This window comes from Podarcis cretensis, assembly GCF_951804945.1.
Source record: "Podarcis cretensis genome assembly, chromosome: Z".
Taxonomy (NCBI): domain Eukaryota; kingdom Metazoa; phylum Chordata; class Lepidosauria; order Squamata; family Lacertidae; genus Podarcis; species Podarcis cretensis.
Window position 1 is genome coordinate 9,971,874 of NC_137184.1, and position 16,650 is coordinate 9,988,523.

The window sequence follows — 16,650 nt, forward strand, 5'->3', positions numbered from 1 at the left end:
ACAAAATAAAATAAAATCTGGGTTGTAGATTTTGGGGGGAGAAGTATACAAATATTTTGGCATGAAACTGAAATTATTGGCTTATATTTTAATGCAGAAGATCTAGTATCCAATTTCTTTAGCACTCATTGGAGAGAGGCATATGAGGTTAGTCTGACTGGGTTGAGAAGGGTTTACAGAATGGTCTGTGTAACTTAAGGGGAGAATGGTAGTGTATAAGAAGCACTGGGCTGCAGCTACAGCACCTGTGGGTTGAGTTGTATCATTCTGTTAAGCAGAATACAAGTTACATTATACCCTGATGTCATCACACTGTACACTTCCCTATTTGGAGGTAGAGAGACACTTAGCACAGTGACATTGGGAGTGAAGGTTAGAATTACACTTTTTGCAGAAAGAAAGCAGAGAATGCAACATAGGATGTCACTTTATGCCCCTTCATTCTTGGACATTCTTCTAGGGATCAGGAATCATATTAGCAGACTAGGTGGTGGTGGTGGGAGTTTTCTTCTTCAATTTTACAAGATACTATGTGCACCATCTCCTAATTACCATGCTAGCTGTCACAATGGTATGTTTTATTATTAGTGCTCAACTTTACAAGGAATGCATGAGTCTCATATTGGTTAGGCATTCAGTATATATTGGGCATGCTGAGTTGCCCCCAACATTGCAGGGGCCTGTCATGTGTGTAAAACAACATACATGTGCCACCCCCCCAACTCATCCAGTCCAACTCAGCGTGCCACACACCCCTTCACCACATCCCTAGCAGAGGACAAGCCAGCACGAAGATGCTTCTCGTTGGCAATCTCCCACTCTCGCAATCTCCACCAGAGCACTTTCCTGGAATGTGGCCTGGTGATCATCAAAGGGACGGGCCAGCGTTTCCTACTGGTGCATCCCTTTGAGGATCATAGTGGATTTAAAAAAAAAAAAATTTGAGGCAGTGCTGCTTGAAAATTTTAGGGAGCCCTGCCCCCATGGCCCCTCCACAGATGGCACCAGTGGTATGTATAGAGGCAAGAGAGAGAGAGAGCACAGATTAATAAATTCTATGTAAGCTGCTAGCCACTTTAAGGATTTTGTTTTAAAAAACAGGCTTCAAATCTTAAAAATAAAAGTTCTTCCAGGTAGAAATTCCAGGTGTGCAAAGCCAACTCAACTAATGCAGAAGGAAATAGTTTGGAGAAAGGTGTGAGAAATGATGTGGCCTACCAGCTTCACAAAAGTAGATCCCTGTGGGCTTCTCCCAGAAGGATATACTGCTTATAAATGATTTTTTGACCGTTCAACAAAATAAAATAAAAAACATATACATTTAATAAAATAAAATAAAAGATTTTTCAATCATTTTCAAACTTTCTGCAAATTGTTTGCTCCTAAGAATTTATATATGCTGTGGTCAGAATTGTAAGAAACTTGAAGCCCATCTAGCTGAAAGCCCTATGACTGAAGTAACACTGTCCATTTACATAATTAGGTTAATCATATAGGCAAAGCAACATACTTCAACGGTAGAGCACATGCTTTGCATGCTGGTCCCAGGTTTCATTCTTGGGCTTTAAAGACCCCATCAGGAACCCTGGAGAGCCCCAGCCAATACTAAATTAACTAGTTGCCTGACTTGGCATAAGATAGCTTTCATTGTTCTGTACAGTGAAGTAGAGATGGGGAAACTTTAGCCTTCCAGATGTTGTTGAACTACCAACTCTCATTAGCCCCAATCAATATAGCTAGCTAGTGCTCAGAGATGATAGGAGGTGTAGTCCAGCATCATCAGAAAGTTCCCCGTCCCTGCTGTAGAACATTTGTGGCAAGGGTGCAGGAAGATCAGGATTGTTTGGGGTGCTTTGTTTGTTTTTAAACTACCGCCCTGAGATGTCCATTTAACTTCCACTCACAGGCTCATATGAAGGCTCAGAAAGCAAGCAAAGAACAACAACTTGACATGATGAACAAGCATTACAAGCATCTTGAAAGTCGCCTGGATGACATGCTGTCTCGGATTGCAAAGGAAACTGAGGAAATTAGGGACCTGGAGCAACAGCTCACAGATGGTAAAAATGTTATTCAAAACAGACTTTAGCTCAGAGGCTTTGGGCTTTTCCATAGTTTACATAGCATATACAGATTTTACCCTCTACAGGCAACAGTTCTTAGAAGTACATATGCATGTTTTTAAGTATTTGCTGTAGGAAGTGCTCACTTAATAAATGCAGCAACCATATTTGTTATTTGAAATGTGGAGCTATCCTTAATATGTGGCATGAGATTAAACTCCATCACCTTGGCTCTCCCTTCTGAGCACACCAATACCAGCCAAATTCTGAAAGCCTCAAAGCAGCATTCTGCCTCTCCTAGCAGGAAACCCATAAATGGCATCCAGGTTATCTTTCCAGCTCACTGAAGAGGTTTGTGGGATGACTTTATTTGATGGATTCAAGTGAGGTCACCTACTAGTGTAAGATACCTACTACTGTTGTTTAGTCAAGTAGAATTTTTTTATCCTGACGTTATTTCCCATTTGTAGTATGAGAACTCTTGGTGGAAGTCTCTGGAGATTAGTTTCCTGAATAACTCTTGTTGATTTTCTCTTAGAGCAGTTAGGAAGTGAGGAAAAGTGGCACTACCTAGAGAAATGATGAGATCCTGGTCAAGAGAAATGGAACTTTCCACCTAACTTAAAATTTGTGAACTTTTACTGGCTAGGTTTAAACAAAAAATGTATAGTTTCTGGGGGAAAACATTGTCATTGCAATTCCTGGTTATCCAGTGCTGTATTTCTCCCTCCCTTCCCCACTTTATTTTAATGTTACTGTGCTGATCTAACAGAGTTAGAAGCACAGTAAAAATGTACATGGCTGCCAGTCTTATTGGACCAGATTTCTTCTTTAAAACATAAATGTTGGGTAAATGCAAATATGCTGTCACTTCAGATACTGAAATCAAAGTTTGTGTCTCCTATGTAAGTCTATTTTGAGACATGCTCAGTGATGTCACCTCACCTTCAGATAATCAGGGATAGCTCTCATGACTTTTTGGTGTTCCCTTGCAAACTGAAATACTTCTTTTTTCGTATTTCTTAACTCTTTCTCCTCTACCATTCACAGGCCAAATAGCAGCAAATGATGCACTGAAGAAAGACCTGGAAGGAATTATCATTGGGTTACAGGAATATCTAGAGAGTGTTAAGAATCAGGCCAAACAAACCAGTGATGAATGCAAGGAGTTGCAGAGGGATAAAGAGGTGTTATTGCAAAGGCTGGAAGAACTCGAGGAGGAGAGAAACCAGCTGGAGATAGTTGCTATGGATGCAGAAAACCTGAGAAAAGTAAGAAGCAAGAACTGTTATATTCCAAAAAGTCCTGATGCTTTTCCTCACTGGCAAACATAATTTAGAAACCAGGACAAAACAATGAGGTTAAGATTGGCAGAACCTTTTTATTTATTTCAACAATTTATATACAGTGGTACCTCGATTTACGAACTTCTTAATCCATTCTGGAAGTCCGTTCTTAAACCAAAGCCGTTTTTAAACTGAGGCACACTTTCCCCACTGAGGCCTCCCGCCGCCAGTACCCTTCCACCAATTGGCTTCCATTCGTAGACCGATGTAAAGTTCACTAACCGGAACACCTACTTCCAGTTTGTGGAATTCGTAAACCGAATAGTTTGTTAACAGGGCTGTTCGTAGACTGAGGTATCACTGTACTGCTTAACACCATAGTCTCTAAGAGGTGTACAGTGAAGTTACAAAACTGGTATAATGGAGATAAAATCAGTTAAAATTAACTGTAACATCAGGAAAAAAATGCCTACTAAATTGAGAAGGTCTTCACTAACCTCTGGAAGTTCAAGAGAAAGGCGGCCTGCTGGATCTCAGCCAGGTGGAAGTTCTACTGGGGTGGACCCACAATACTAAATTCCTCAAAGACCTCAGTGATTGGACAGGGATATATGGAATTGATCAGTCTTTAAGGATCAAAGTTGTTATGGGTCTTCTAAATTAATACAGAAATGTTGAACTTGGCCTGGTAGCATATGGGCAGCCAATGCAAGCTTTTAAACACCAGAGTTTTATGCTAGAGTAATGTTTTGCCACACTCATAAGGTTGGTTGGTTGGTGGGTGAGTGGTTGTGGCCCAGCACAGGACATTCTCTTTGCTGGCTCCAGATTTGTGGAATCTCCTAAATGAAGTGCATCCAGCATCTTCACTTTACAGCTTTTGTCATGTGCTGAAGATCCACTTTACCCTTGCCTTTGATGGTTGAAAAGTATTTATGACCTACTCAAAAATGTGATTAAATGTGATCATTTTTTATTTTAGTGTAATTGTCTTTGTTTGGTTTAAACTGTATTAATAGTTGGTGGGCAGCTCACAACCACCTGCCACTAATCATGGTTTTGCAGTTTCCTGAATCAGAGCAACTGCTGATGCTCTGTAGACCTTAGCGTGTTTGACCATCCTACTTGTCATCCTGGCAACACCAGGATGTTTTCTATCACTGGGGGGGGGAAGGAGCTGGTAGGGAAAGCTTGATCATCCTTCCCATCCCACTTTTCCTCTGCAAACATCCATTTTTCTGTCACATCGCACACTGGGATAATATGCAGAATTGGGAAACCCACATTTGCCAACAATTATGTACATTTATGTAAGAAGATTCCACCTAAACATTAGGAAGAACTTCCTGACAGTAAAAGCTGTTCGACAGTGGAATTTGCTGCCAAGGAGTGTGGTGGAGTCTCCTTCTTTGGAGGTCTTTAAGCAGAGGCTTGACAACCATATGTCAGGAGTGCTCTGATGGTGTTTCCTGCTTGGCAGGGGGTTGGACTCGATGGCCCTTGTGGCCTCTTCCACCTCTATGATTCTATGATTCTATGATCTTATCCTATGGACTTCAAAATAGTATGTTGGGGAGGTACACCTCCAGTCCAGCAGCAGGGGTGGCTTAGTTCCCTTCCCCCCACCCCTTGCCCCCATGGTAGATGTGTAGGGGCACAGTCTCTGTTTAGCAGGGATGCATGCTACAACCATGTTAATGGAGAACTGATGAACTCAAAATTATAAAACACACTTTTGGTTCCAGGAAATCGCAGACCTTGAGCAGGCACTTGAAGAACAAAGAGAGCTCAATGAAGCCCTGCATGAGACTCAAAGGGAACATATCACATATGAGGCTGAGCTGGAGGCTGAACTGAAAGCCCGAGACATTGAAGCCAATCAGCATGAGGAAGAACTGCAGAGGCTAAAACAACACGGTCAAGTAAGTGGACATTCAGAGAGAAATGTATCCTTTCCTTATACCTTTCATGTTTCTCCCAATCCATATAGGTTCCAAAACGTGACTTCTTTTTTCTAAAACTTATCTGTAAAGAATCCAGGTTGGTAGTAGTCATAGTGAAATGGAAAGAGCTCTCACGTAGGTGGGTGGCTGAGGGACATTTTGTCTAGTTTTCCTTGCTGCCGCAGTCCTGCCAGCTCTTCCAGTGGCTTAAACTGATTGGACTCTGGCTTTTTAACACAGTAGGGAAAGAATACATAACTCAGTTGGTTAAAGCACTGTGCTGATAATGCCAAGGTTGCAGGTTCAATCCCTGTATGGGACAGCTGCATATTCCTGCATTGCAGGGGTTTGGACTAGGTGATCCTCAGGGTCCCTTCCAGTTCTACAATTCTATGATTCTAAGACAGGGAGTTGAATTGCTGAAGCATTGTGATTGAGGAAGCTGGGGGACTTTATCTTACTCAATGAACAGTTTCCTGCTGTGAGGATTCCTGTTAGGTCTGTGTTACCTTGTCACCTACCAGTCAAAAAGCAGCTATTAGTATTGTCAGAAAGATGTTGATGTTCTCAATCTTTCTCCCAATGAACCTTTTTAGTTCCATGAGAAAGAGTTTTGACTCTCTTAAATGTGATTCAACTTGGTAGCAGAGGCTAATCTAGGCGTGTCAAATGCATTGGCCCAAGGGAGGTGTACTAGGGTCATGGGGCTGGTCCAAGCAAAAAGAGTAAAGGGTCCACCCAACCCAACCCATACAGCATCCTAAGGTTCAGGACAGATTTATAGTACTAGGACAATCAAGACATGGTCACGGTTTGTACATTGCCCATGAATACATTTTGAAGTGTGAAAAACTCTTGTGGGCACAACCCACCCCATACTGCAACTACTCATGCACACATTCCCCCCAGCAATTAGGCTTGAAAAAGTGTTTTTATCCCCCGTCCCCACCAAGATAGGTGGGGCATGATCTCCTGGGGAGTGCAACTGGAGAGGGAAGGTTTATCTTCCTTTTCTAGGTGCTATCTCAAGGAAGATCTCTCTCACACACTGCTGCGTTTAGGTTTGAAAAATTCTAGGTAGTAACAATTTTTTCAACCCTTATGGCAGTTGGTAAGAGGTGACATCAGGGTGACAACTCCCCTGCCAACTGTGACCCTCTGCCTCTGAAATTGTTCCTCTGTTGTAATTAGACTTGAAAGAAGCCTTCTATTAGCTACAATGTGGCTTTTTCAAGCCTAATTGCAGTTGCAAAAGGGATGGTGGTGATGATCCTCAGGCACCCATGAAAACTTTGGTGGACCAATGTATGCCCACAAGTGCTGGGTTGGCAACTCATACAATATCCCATGGTTAATGGCATATTAGGATTGAGCAGCATGTTCATACTAGCATGCTACTCAAGCCTGATATCATTATGCATAAAAGAGGCCAGTCATGACAATAGGGCAAATGGAAATTGAGAAGTTTGCTTGTTTTATGGAGTGTCAATGTCTTCCTTAGAAGAACGAGCTGTCCTTGCAAAATACATATTCTATTCAAATGTTACCTAATTCATTGTTTTTTTGTAGAGGAAAGAGAGAATTTTTTTTTCTTTTTTCTTTTTGGGATGGGGTAGCTGGAGCACTCTGCTCTCCAGGCTGAGCTCAGCAAAGAAAGGCAAGCTTTAGAAAATGCCTTGACAAAAGCACAATTATCAGAAGAGAGAGAACAGGAAAATAATAAACTGCTTTCTCATCTTAAACAGCTACAGGTACAGTATTTTTTTCATATTTTTTGTTTTTCAGAGAGCATGTCTGGCAGTCTGATATATAACCTTCTTCAAAAGGCTCTAGCTGTTGAAAGTCAATCATGCAACCACCTTGTATATACTTTCTTGTGTGTCTGTTAAAGATTAACAAGAGTTGTATCTTGGAAATCATCCAGAGTTAATAGGGGAAATTATCATGCTTTATTTATTGATTGTTTTCTGTAGCAACTAGTCATTTAGCTCCACAGGTCAGCTATGCTAGTGAAGAAATGCAGTGAAATAAGTGTTATGTTTAGTGTTCTTACATTCTTATACAGTCAATGCAAGAAGAAATCATTGAAAGCATATAATGGTAAAAGTGACCTCTGAAATCTCTTTTGTTACAGAAAGATAATAACCTTTTGAAGCAACAGCTTAAAGATACTCAAAATCAACTGAATCATGCAGTTGACAGCTTAATTCATCCTGAAGAATTCTTGGCTCGAGTGAGAGAACTCAAAGAAAATCTACAGACTGGGGCAGAATTCAGGTGAGCTAAATTCAGAGGTTTCATACCTTTATCAGAAGGGGAGATCTAGCTGCAAACACTTGGCTAGTTAATGCCTAGCCAGTTCCCAGCTGTGTATCTGTCAGTGTTTGAAGATAAGCATCACTCTTTCAGATGGAGAACACTCTGCAGAACACCTCTCTTTTTTTGTAGTTGTATGAAATGGCCTTCAGTCTCAAAGTAATATGTTGCTGTCAAAATGGATGGAAAGACTTGAAACTGGGAATCTCAGTCTTCACAAAACATCCAAAAAGTGACAGACCCTTCTCTCACCTATTCTTCACAACCCTTATCTCCCGCCCCCTCACTTTTTCCCCATCTTGAGTTTGCAGATGTGTGTTTGCTGTAGCTGGAAAATAACAGTCTGGGCATGGGAGTCTGAATGGGGTAAGAAGTATCTCTTGCCTACCAACTTGCTACTTCTCTTCACATTCTGCTCTGCCACTGCTTTTTAGATGTTTTGGCAAAGATGTCCAACATTTAGTTTAGCCATAAGACACAGGTCTTCAGATGAGCATTGATGGTAAGCCTAGGTAGCAATTCTCCATAATGTATTTTCCTTTTTTTGTATAACTGATTATTTCAGGTGCCATAATGCAAAGGATATTTTAGGGAAAAGCTTTGCAGATCTACAGAAAGAGTTTGGTAAGGTCCTTGCTCAATCTCAGCAAGAAAATGAGGCCATCCAGGCCAGAGAGAGACAGCTTCAGAGGGAGATGACATCCCAGCAAGCTAAGTTGGAAGAGGCACAAGAAAAATACAGGCTGGCCTGTAACAAAGCTGCAGAAGCCAAAGTAAGAGAACCAACTACAGTCATACCTCGGGTTAAAGTAGCTTCAGGTTGAGCATTTTCAGGTTGTGTTCTCCGGCGACCCGGAAGTAACGGAATGGGTTACTTCTGGGTTTTGCCACTCGCGCATGCGCAGACGCTCAAAATGACATCATGCGCATGCGCAGCAGTGGCGAATCGCGACCCACACAGACGCAGGTTGTGTTCTGCTCAGGATGCAAATGGGGCTCCAGAACGGATCTCATTCACATCCAGAGGTACCACTGTATTACCAAAAGGAGAGAGAAAGGAACTTCCAAGGAGATAGCCATTCTGGTCTGTTGCAACAAAGTGTCTTGTTGTATTTCAAAGACAGAGAGGTTTACTGTGGTATAAACTTTCATAAACTAGAGTCTACTTCATCAGGTGTCCACAAAAGTTTTCGCTGTAAAATTCTTAAGGAAAGAATTGCCACAATTATTTTGACAGAAACCTTGTTTAATGGTCAAATACATGTCAATCCTTCATGAATATTTGCATGATTTGTGTCTGTCTTCCTTCAATCTCTCCTCAAAATCAAACTTTTCCATAAAGCTTAATCCAGTATTTACCTTGAGTGGTAACTAAGACTGCAATTATTTGCCATAATTCCTGGGAGTGAACCCCACTGAACTCAGTGAATTTTCTTTTGAGACAACTCCTATAGGATTGTGCCTCCATCCCATTTACCTTGTTTTTCTCTTCTTTGCCTTGCTGTTGAATTTAGATTATATTTCCTTGAGGGCATTTTTTTGATATGCAATCATGAGTGATCGTGTGCATTGGTGACCCTGAATTATTATACTGGAAAACTTCAAATTGGTGATGATTTTATGTTGCCTTTTTCATGGTGTGTCTGCTATTTGCAGTTTTGGAAAAGGACCAAATGTACTTGTTTGTAAAGGAGGTAAAAAGCAGAGGTTTTTGCAAAAGATTCCACATGCTGCTAACTTTATGCCCTAGGAAAGATTACAACTATCCTCAAGCTCTCACCATCTTCCCTTTGTTTCAACTTCAGATTAAATCTGAGAAGATGCAGAATGAAGCCAGAGTACATCAACTAGAGAATGAAATCCAGCATCTAAGTGAAAAGCTGAAGAATATGGAAGAAATCCAGGGCCTAACAGATCAACAGCTGCAAGAGGCTGATGAGGAGAAAGAAAGAATTCTTGCACAACTAGAATATCTGGAGAATAGGGTAGGGCTACTCCTATTAAAAAGCCTGTGACTAGTAAGGCATGTCCCTCTGCACAACACTTTAAGAAATACTGCACTATTTGCTTATATTTTAATGTGAATGCATCCTACCAGAGAAGAAAGCAAGATATACATATATTTGTGTGTGTATGCTGTTTGTTTTGTCACATCTGTTGAATAGCATTTTCCCGCTCTTTCAGAAAAAGGTGGAAGATGCTAAGGCACGAATGCAATTCATTGACATTGATAAAGAGCTGCAGGAGTTAAAGAGAGCGATATCTACTTCAGATAAACAAGCAGCAGCAGATCTCTGTGCAGCCAAAGATCAGCTCAGGTCACTCCGTGGAACTGTATGCAAAATTAATCAGGAACGCAGTGAGGTACATAATTGGTAAAATTGTAAAACAGAATTGAAACTACTTCTCTTGCACCACATAGTGTGTTTCAGTCTCTATTAGTCATTCTTATCATTAAGGTATACATTTCTGCATGGAAGCAACTTTATTGATTTCATTTAATAATAAAATATGTAGTTATTATTAACAGAGAAGGCTCTGCACCTGACTGTATTGAGAACCTAGAATAAGCATAGTGAAAGAGGAAAAGAGAAGGGATGGAACCACTGCTCTGGTCAAAGTATTGATTTCTTATAATCAATACTATCTTGTTTATTATATGTTTTGCTGCTATTTTATTGGGACAGTTTTGTGTTTTAATGTATGATTGTTATTGTAATGTATTGTTTCTTTTTGATTTTCTGTTCTACATCATTATTGTACAATTTTGTAAGTCACTTGGAGATTCTTTATGTGACAGGCAACTACTAAATTTATTAAATAGTAATAATAATACAAAACATCAACAATTGCATCAAATAAGCTAAATAAAACACCTTTTCCTCTTCTGTAGGAACTTCGGGAAGCAGAGAAGTTCTGTATGCTTGCTACTCAAGCTTCTAAAGATCTTGCCAGAGCAGAATCAGAAATAGAATTGTTGCAGAAACTTCTGAAAGAAAAGGAGGAATGGGTAAGTTATCAGTCCCCTTACTGTACACATTGATAAGAAACACGAAATAAGGCAAGAGTGAAAAATTCCTACATGAATATGAAAACTATGAGGCTTAGTGATGTGTCTCCCATTGAGTTCTAAAAATTCAAGTCCTGGTCAGATATATTGATTTCAAGGGACAGAAAATCTCAGTGATATACAAATGTTCAAATTGACTGAGCCAGTAATGATTTAATCTGTCTGGAGAGAGAGAAGTCAGGACATGACATGTGAGGCCAAGACTTGCTCATTTTAAACCCTTTTCCAGAAAATAGGATCAAAATGGCCTGTAGAATCTTCGTCTACATTTTTTTTTTTTACATTGTGCACTCTGACGTTGCTTTACTCCGATGTACACAAGGGCAAAACATGAGAAAATTTGACTAAGATGCTTTTTAATAGTTTCAGAGTGAAGTGGGAAAAGCTGATGCCGAGACTGCAGCTTCTGCTTTTCAGAAAGAGGAGATTGGTAAATTAAAGCAGCTATTGAAATGCCAAAAAACAGAAATTGACCGACTGCACCGTGTACTAGATCAAGTTCAGACAGGTAATGCTTTCCTTCCATTTTTTCCTGGAGCATGTTTTCAAACTAATTCAGATGTCTTCCCATCACTCTCTGTCCAGACATGTGTTGTTCCACCCATTGTCCAGGACCAGCAAGGTCATGTAGTCCTACTTTGTAGACCTGCGCAGGCAGACGAGGTTCCACCCTAGATTTTTTTTACTGCCTCTCTAGGTCAGAGCAGCTTTCTCATAATTTGTCTTCCAGTGGGGGGTGGGGGGTGGGTAAGTGTTGTCTCTCAGAGTCTTTTAAAGAAACAATTGGGGTCTACCCAACTAAGTTAAACTCAGAATAGACGCATTGAAATTGATGGATCTAAGTCATGCCCATTATTTTCAATGGATCTACTCTGCATAAGACCGGCATTGGATACAGCCCTTGTTTTTTCTTCCTTCTTAAGTTTATTTTCCCTGTTATTTTTTTTGCCCAAGCATGGGGCTGCTAGAGATCGCGCATGTCAGCAAAAAGAAAATAGGGTATGAAAGGAAGTCATTTAAACTGCTGAGATGCAGGTTTAAAAGCACTGCTTTGAGTGTCAACCTCCTTACTACTACATCAGCTATTGAGATTCCATCCAGCAAAGGAAGTATTGGTATAAATGGAATGCTGAGCCTGATTTTTTTTTGGGAGGGGGGTTCTTTAATTAACTGTACTCCTCACAAATATAATGGACTAAAAATCTAAATTCTTTTGCAGGCAATAGGGAAGAAATTGACAGCATATTGGATGAAATTGCTGCACTCAGGCATGCTATATCTCACCAGAATGACGCTATCACCAGCATAATGAATCCACTGCAACGGAGAGGCCATCTGTATTATGTGCCATCATCGCAAGTATGAAAACTAGAGTAGCAAATGATGGAAAGGAATCAGATATGGAGATCTTTCCCCACCTGCTTTAGAAGCACTTAAATTAATTTAGAAAAATCATATTCAGAGATAACTTGTAATTTTCCATTAATATAGTTGGGAAAGGTCATTTTATTCAAAGTCCTTTGCCTCAAGGAGAGCCCCTTAAAAACAGGAATTCTCCAAAGTTAACCATTGAAATATTTTGAGCCTTCTGAATCTGAGGCCTAAACTACACATTTATTTAATAAAATTTATATACTGCCCAGTTGTAAAAAGAAAAGTTTACACTTTTCTTCAATATGACACTGCAGAGGCCAGTTTGTACAGGAGGATCAGGTGGCCAGCGACTCTCCAAATTCTTGCTTTTTCCCTTTCTCAGCCAATTCCCTCACCCCCTTGGATAGCAGATATGTGGAAACATGCCACAACCTGGAGAAAGAAGAAATTCTGCAGCTTCTGATAGCTATCTGTGATGAAAATATATATGCCTTGCACAAATAGCTGAATATAAATCTTTACTTGTCAGGCTGGCAACATATGAACAACAAGTATTATTTACAAAATCCTCCAGACAGTGTCTGCATGAAGTCCCCACACCTGTCACCTTCATAGTGAAGACAGAACTACGTAGGATAACCAACCAACTTCCAACTGCCAGCTGCCATCTCCTTTCTCCAATACCATCTATTCTTTGTGAAATACATTCCCAATGAAATTACATTACAAATACTAACAGTTTGTTGAATAGCTTCAAGTTGAGGATTTTGCATAGCAAAATGGCTGCATTTATATGTTTGTCTCCTCTGCAAATGGTAGCAGCTCATTTCCAAATTGATGTTTGTTTAATTACAATACACATGGATAATCCCCTGTGAAGCAGCAATGCTTAGACATGGACTGCCTTCATTTTATTAATAGAAATCTTCAGTTTTTGTGCAGTGCATTTCCAAACATGTTGCTCAAGTCAGTAACGTTTTGCTTTGTGTGTGTTACACCTGCTTGGAGTTTAACCCAAGCCACCACTCAAAATGAAATTTACTTAGTCAAATCTCAGTCACGTCAGTTGCCACTTTTAATAGGCTTATATATTTATATAATTACTGCTGTTGTTTATTTATACATGGATAGTTGTTGTATGCTTTTCTGTTTGTGTCCATGTATATTGATCAAGAAGCATATACTTTCAGGCAGCATAGTGTTGTCCTAGTGTTGGCTATTCATTGTAAACACCGCTTACTAGAACAAAAAAACTTTCTGTGATTTGCAAGATAGTATAAAATACTCACTTAAAATACCAATCAAAAATGGAAACAAGAGACATTAAAAAATTAAAATATAAAATAAAATCAGTATTTTTAAAGAACTTACATCTACTAAAATCATGTGTCAAAAATGCATGCCTGGGTATGTTTGCTGGAACAGAAATGTTTTTAGCAGATAGCTAGACATGTTTAGCTTGGTGGAAGAGCTAACTTTGGCATTAACCAAACTATTAACTAGCTTATCTAAGTTGCACATAGGATAGTATTTCCTTCCTTCTGCCTTTAGATTTTTTGCACCTTTGATGAATGGCCCTTGTTCACCTGTCTTTGCCTTGAATTCTTCCAGTTCCTTAACAAAGAGCACACAGATGGCAGCAGGGACTTTCTCCATGTAATAATTGCCTCAACACAAATTGTTCATTATTCTTACTTTCACTTTCTTAAAAATGTTTTAAAGACATCCACTCCTGCATCTCAGAGTACCAAGGATTCTGGTGTTGGCCTGCAGTGTCCTATGTTGACCCCAATAAAAAAAGGGCAGAGCAAGAAGGAATGTTCCATGTGTCCTGCTGCCAGAGGGTGCTTGGTGCATGCAGCAGGCAGGAGTGACCTGCAAGACTCTCCTTCCAATGGAGGTAAGTCAGTTGGCTTGTCTTCCCGTGTCTGGCAGTTGTTCTTGTGCTTTTGTTCATGGCTGTCTAGCAAGAAACTGTTCTCTGTTGGTGTAGGAAAGTCACCAGGTTGGCCTTTTCTCCTCTTGCTAGCTGAAGAGGCATGGAGGAAAGCTAAGATAGTTGTCTTCTTAGAACCCCTTTCTGCCTTCCTACTTTGAAGCCTGGCATGAGCAGACCACCCTATTTTTGTAGCCATTCTTAACCAATATCCTGACTGCATAGGAGCAGCTCCATATATATTGCTCTTATGTATTGCTATTCTAGAGATTATTTGTTATTATATTTTATTTTTTGATAAGTATGGCCTATTTAATAGCAACCCCCCCCCCAATTTTTCATCATGGCACATAAAAGCATTTCATAAAATTGCAATAAAATTAGACAGGTAAACAACAAAAAATAACATCAAATATATAATCAACTTATTAATTTTATGTATCTTATCATTTTTATTGTGTTTCTGTCCCCATCTTATATTGAGAGCTTTTAAACTATGCCTTTAATCTCTTAACGTGGATTATTTTTGTTGAAACCCAAAATTCAGGGATCCAAGAAAATGGAGAAGTGAAGATTCACAGTGCCTCATCTTTTGTGCCACCCCCTGGCTCCATCATTTACACTCTGCTTCCAGATGGTGCTCCAGCCCCTCCAGCAACAGTGGTGTGTGGCCCACCTTCTCCTGTCTCTGCCAACGGAGGACCACTTGCTGCTACTACAGTTATATATAGTTCATGTCCTGCTGGAGCTCAGCTTGTATATAGCCCTCTTCCTGCTAACTGTTCAATGTCTTTTGGAACACATCACTGCAACATACCTGAGCATCATAACTTGGTAAGATTCTTGGCTCATTTGAAATTAGAGTAAGTATTTTGCCTTCCCATTTTCGGCAATGGGAGGGAATTAACTGTATCACCCCCAGAGCTGGTTTCTGAGATCTGATTGAGAAATGAAGATGTTTAGGACGTGTTCTTCAATATTTTCCACCTCTCTGCTGGTAAAATGACTACACCAGTGGAGTTTCTGTAGGTGGGGGCCAAGGGGACTTCAGTGTCATCCTGTTGAGATACCTACATTTTCACTGGCAGAGCAGCACTTACACTAGCGACTAGAAGTTCCTTGGGCCCCTTAGTCAGCAAACTGGTGAGGCTGAGATTTTTCCCCTAGCCAGGAGTTTATAATTTTTTAAGACCAACTGATTTCAGCTTTATAAAGAAGACTCTTTTTCTTACTGAGTCTTTCAAACAAGGAAATATGTACAGCAGAGATTTCCAAACTTCATGTTGGTGACACACTTTTTAGACAAAGAATCATTTCGCAACACAGTAATTCAGTTCTACTAGCGAACCGGAGATTCCAGCCCCAGGTGGAGCAGTCACACAACACACCTACACACTGCAGCCGACACACTAACGTGTCATGACACACAGTTTGAAAAGCTCTGATGTGTAGTAATGTACTTTGCACATATTGGGAGAGAAGTACCAGCTGATAACACATGTTGCCAGCAGTGCATCATTTTGAATAGAAGTAAATTGTGAGTATATTCTTAGAAATAAGTATTTACCAATACTGTAGGTAATTCCAGGGAACTGAATCAATATAAAACTGGGGGTTTATTCTTTCTCTTTGGAAGTCTTTATATATCCGTTTTGTTTTATATATCTGCAATTGCCGTATTTTATGTAAAATACACTAAACCTCAAGAACGGGTACAAATGGTTACCTGCAGCACAGTTTTCCAGGCATTCTTATTTCTATTTCACTTTCATGTAGTGAACACTATAATAACTGATGCTGAGATTCATATCTAAATATACAGTGCACAGAGCCATGGCCAACTGTGACTTCCCAGGTTGTCTCTGCCATGTGCTTCCACATCTTTTCAGACATGTATCTTCATTTCAGATCTTTCTCTGGTCTGATTCACACATAATGCTTAATAATAATTAATAAAACTTAGATGAAGCTGAGGCATCTGGCAGATGTTCACTTAAATTTTGGTTTAACACCACAGAATAGTTAAAAGCACCAGCAAAGGCCTCTAGAGCAGTCTGATTTTTTGCAACTCACAGCTTTATAGCTTTTCATCAGGGACAGTCCTTTATAAACCTTGGTTAATAAGCAATCTTTAACCTTTGTTAATAAAACCATAGTTAAGCTGCTGGGCTGGGTTCACACATAACACTAAGCTGCAGTTTAATATACCATAGTTTAATAAACCATGGTTTAGCATTCTGTGTCAATCAGACCACTGCTCAATGTACATCATGCAGTGAACATGCTGGAAGCATCATGTCAGCAAGTGAAGCTCCCTTATATAATCAGCAAGAGTAACCGTTTAATTGCACTGTTTATATTCATCTGTTGCAGGAGAACGAAATCTCAAGGCTAAAAGACAGCATAGAAAACTTAAAGTCTCAACCCAAAAGCAGTTGTCCTAGATCCTCTCATCATGAACATGATCAAGAGATGGATGAATTGCATCAGGGCATTCAAGATCTGTTGAATGAAAGAGAAGAGCTGGAATACCAAGTAGCAGAGCTGCGTAGAATAGCCCAGAAACGGAATAAGCGAAAGTGAGGATGCTGTATTAAATCTTTAACAAGTCTCCTAAGTATTTTTCCCTCTTTGCTCTCCACTCAACAGTGCCACAGAAGCC

The 16,650-nt window shown here is 40.0% G+C and overlaps 1 protein-coding gene across 3 annotated transcripts in view; it reads left to right on the forward strand.

Annotated features, from left to right (window-relative positions):
- The window catches only part of CNTRL (centriolin), a 60,903-nt gene that overhangs the window by 23,626 nt on the left and 20,627 nt on the right, over nt 1–16,650 (forward strand). For all 3 annotated transcript variants that reach the window (XM_079961885.1, XM_079961884.1, XM_079961886.1), the window contains 14 exons: nt 1,907–2,060; nt 3,114–3,334; nt 5,095–5,271; nt 6,909–7,043; nt 7,427–7,569; nt 8,174–8,381; nt 9,414–9,593; nt 9,793–9,972; nt 10,502–10,618; nt 11,042–11,186; nt 11,898–12,037; nt 13,775–13,952; nt 14,536–14,822; nt 16,362–16,567. In XM_079961885.1, the coding sequence (XP_079818011.1) occupies nt 1,907–2,060; nt 3,114–3,334; nt 5,095–5,271; nt 6,909–7,043; nt 7,427–7,569; nt 8,174–8,381; nt 9,414–9,593; nt 9,793–9,972; nt 10,502–10,618; nt 11,042–11,186; nt 11,898–12,037; nt 13,775–13,952; nt 14,536–14,822; nt 16,362–16,567 (2,471 nt within the window). The remainder of the gene's footprint in view (nt 1–1,906; nt 2,061–3,113; nt 3,335–5,094; nt 5,272–6,908; nt 7,044–7,426; nt 7,570–8,173; nt 8,382–9,413; nt 9,594–9,792; nt 9,973–10,501; nt 10,619–11,041; nt 11,187–11,897; nt 12,038–13,774; nt 13,953–14,535; nt 14,823–16,361; nt 16,568–16,650) is intronic.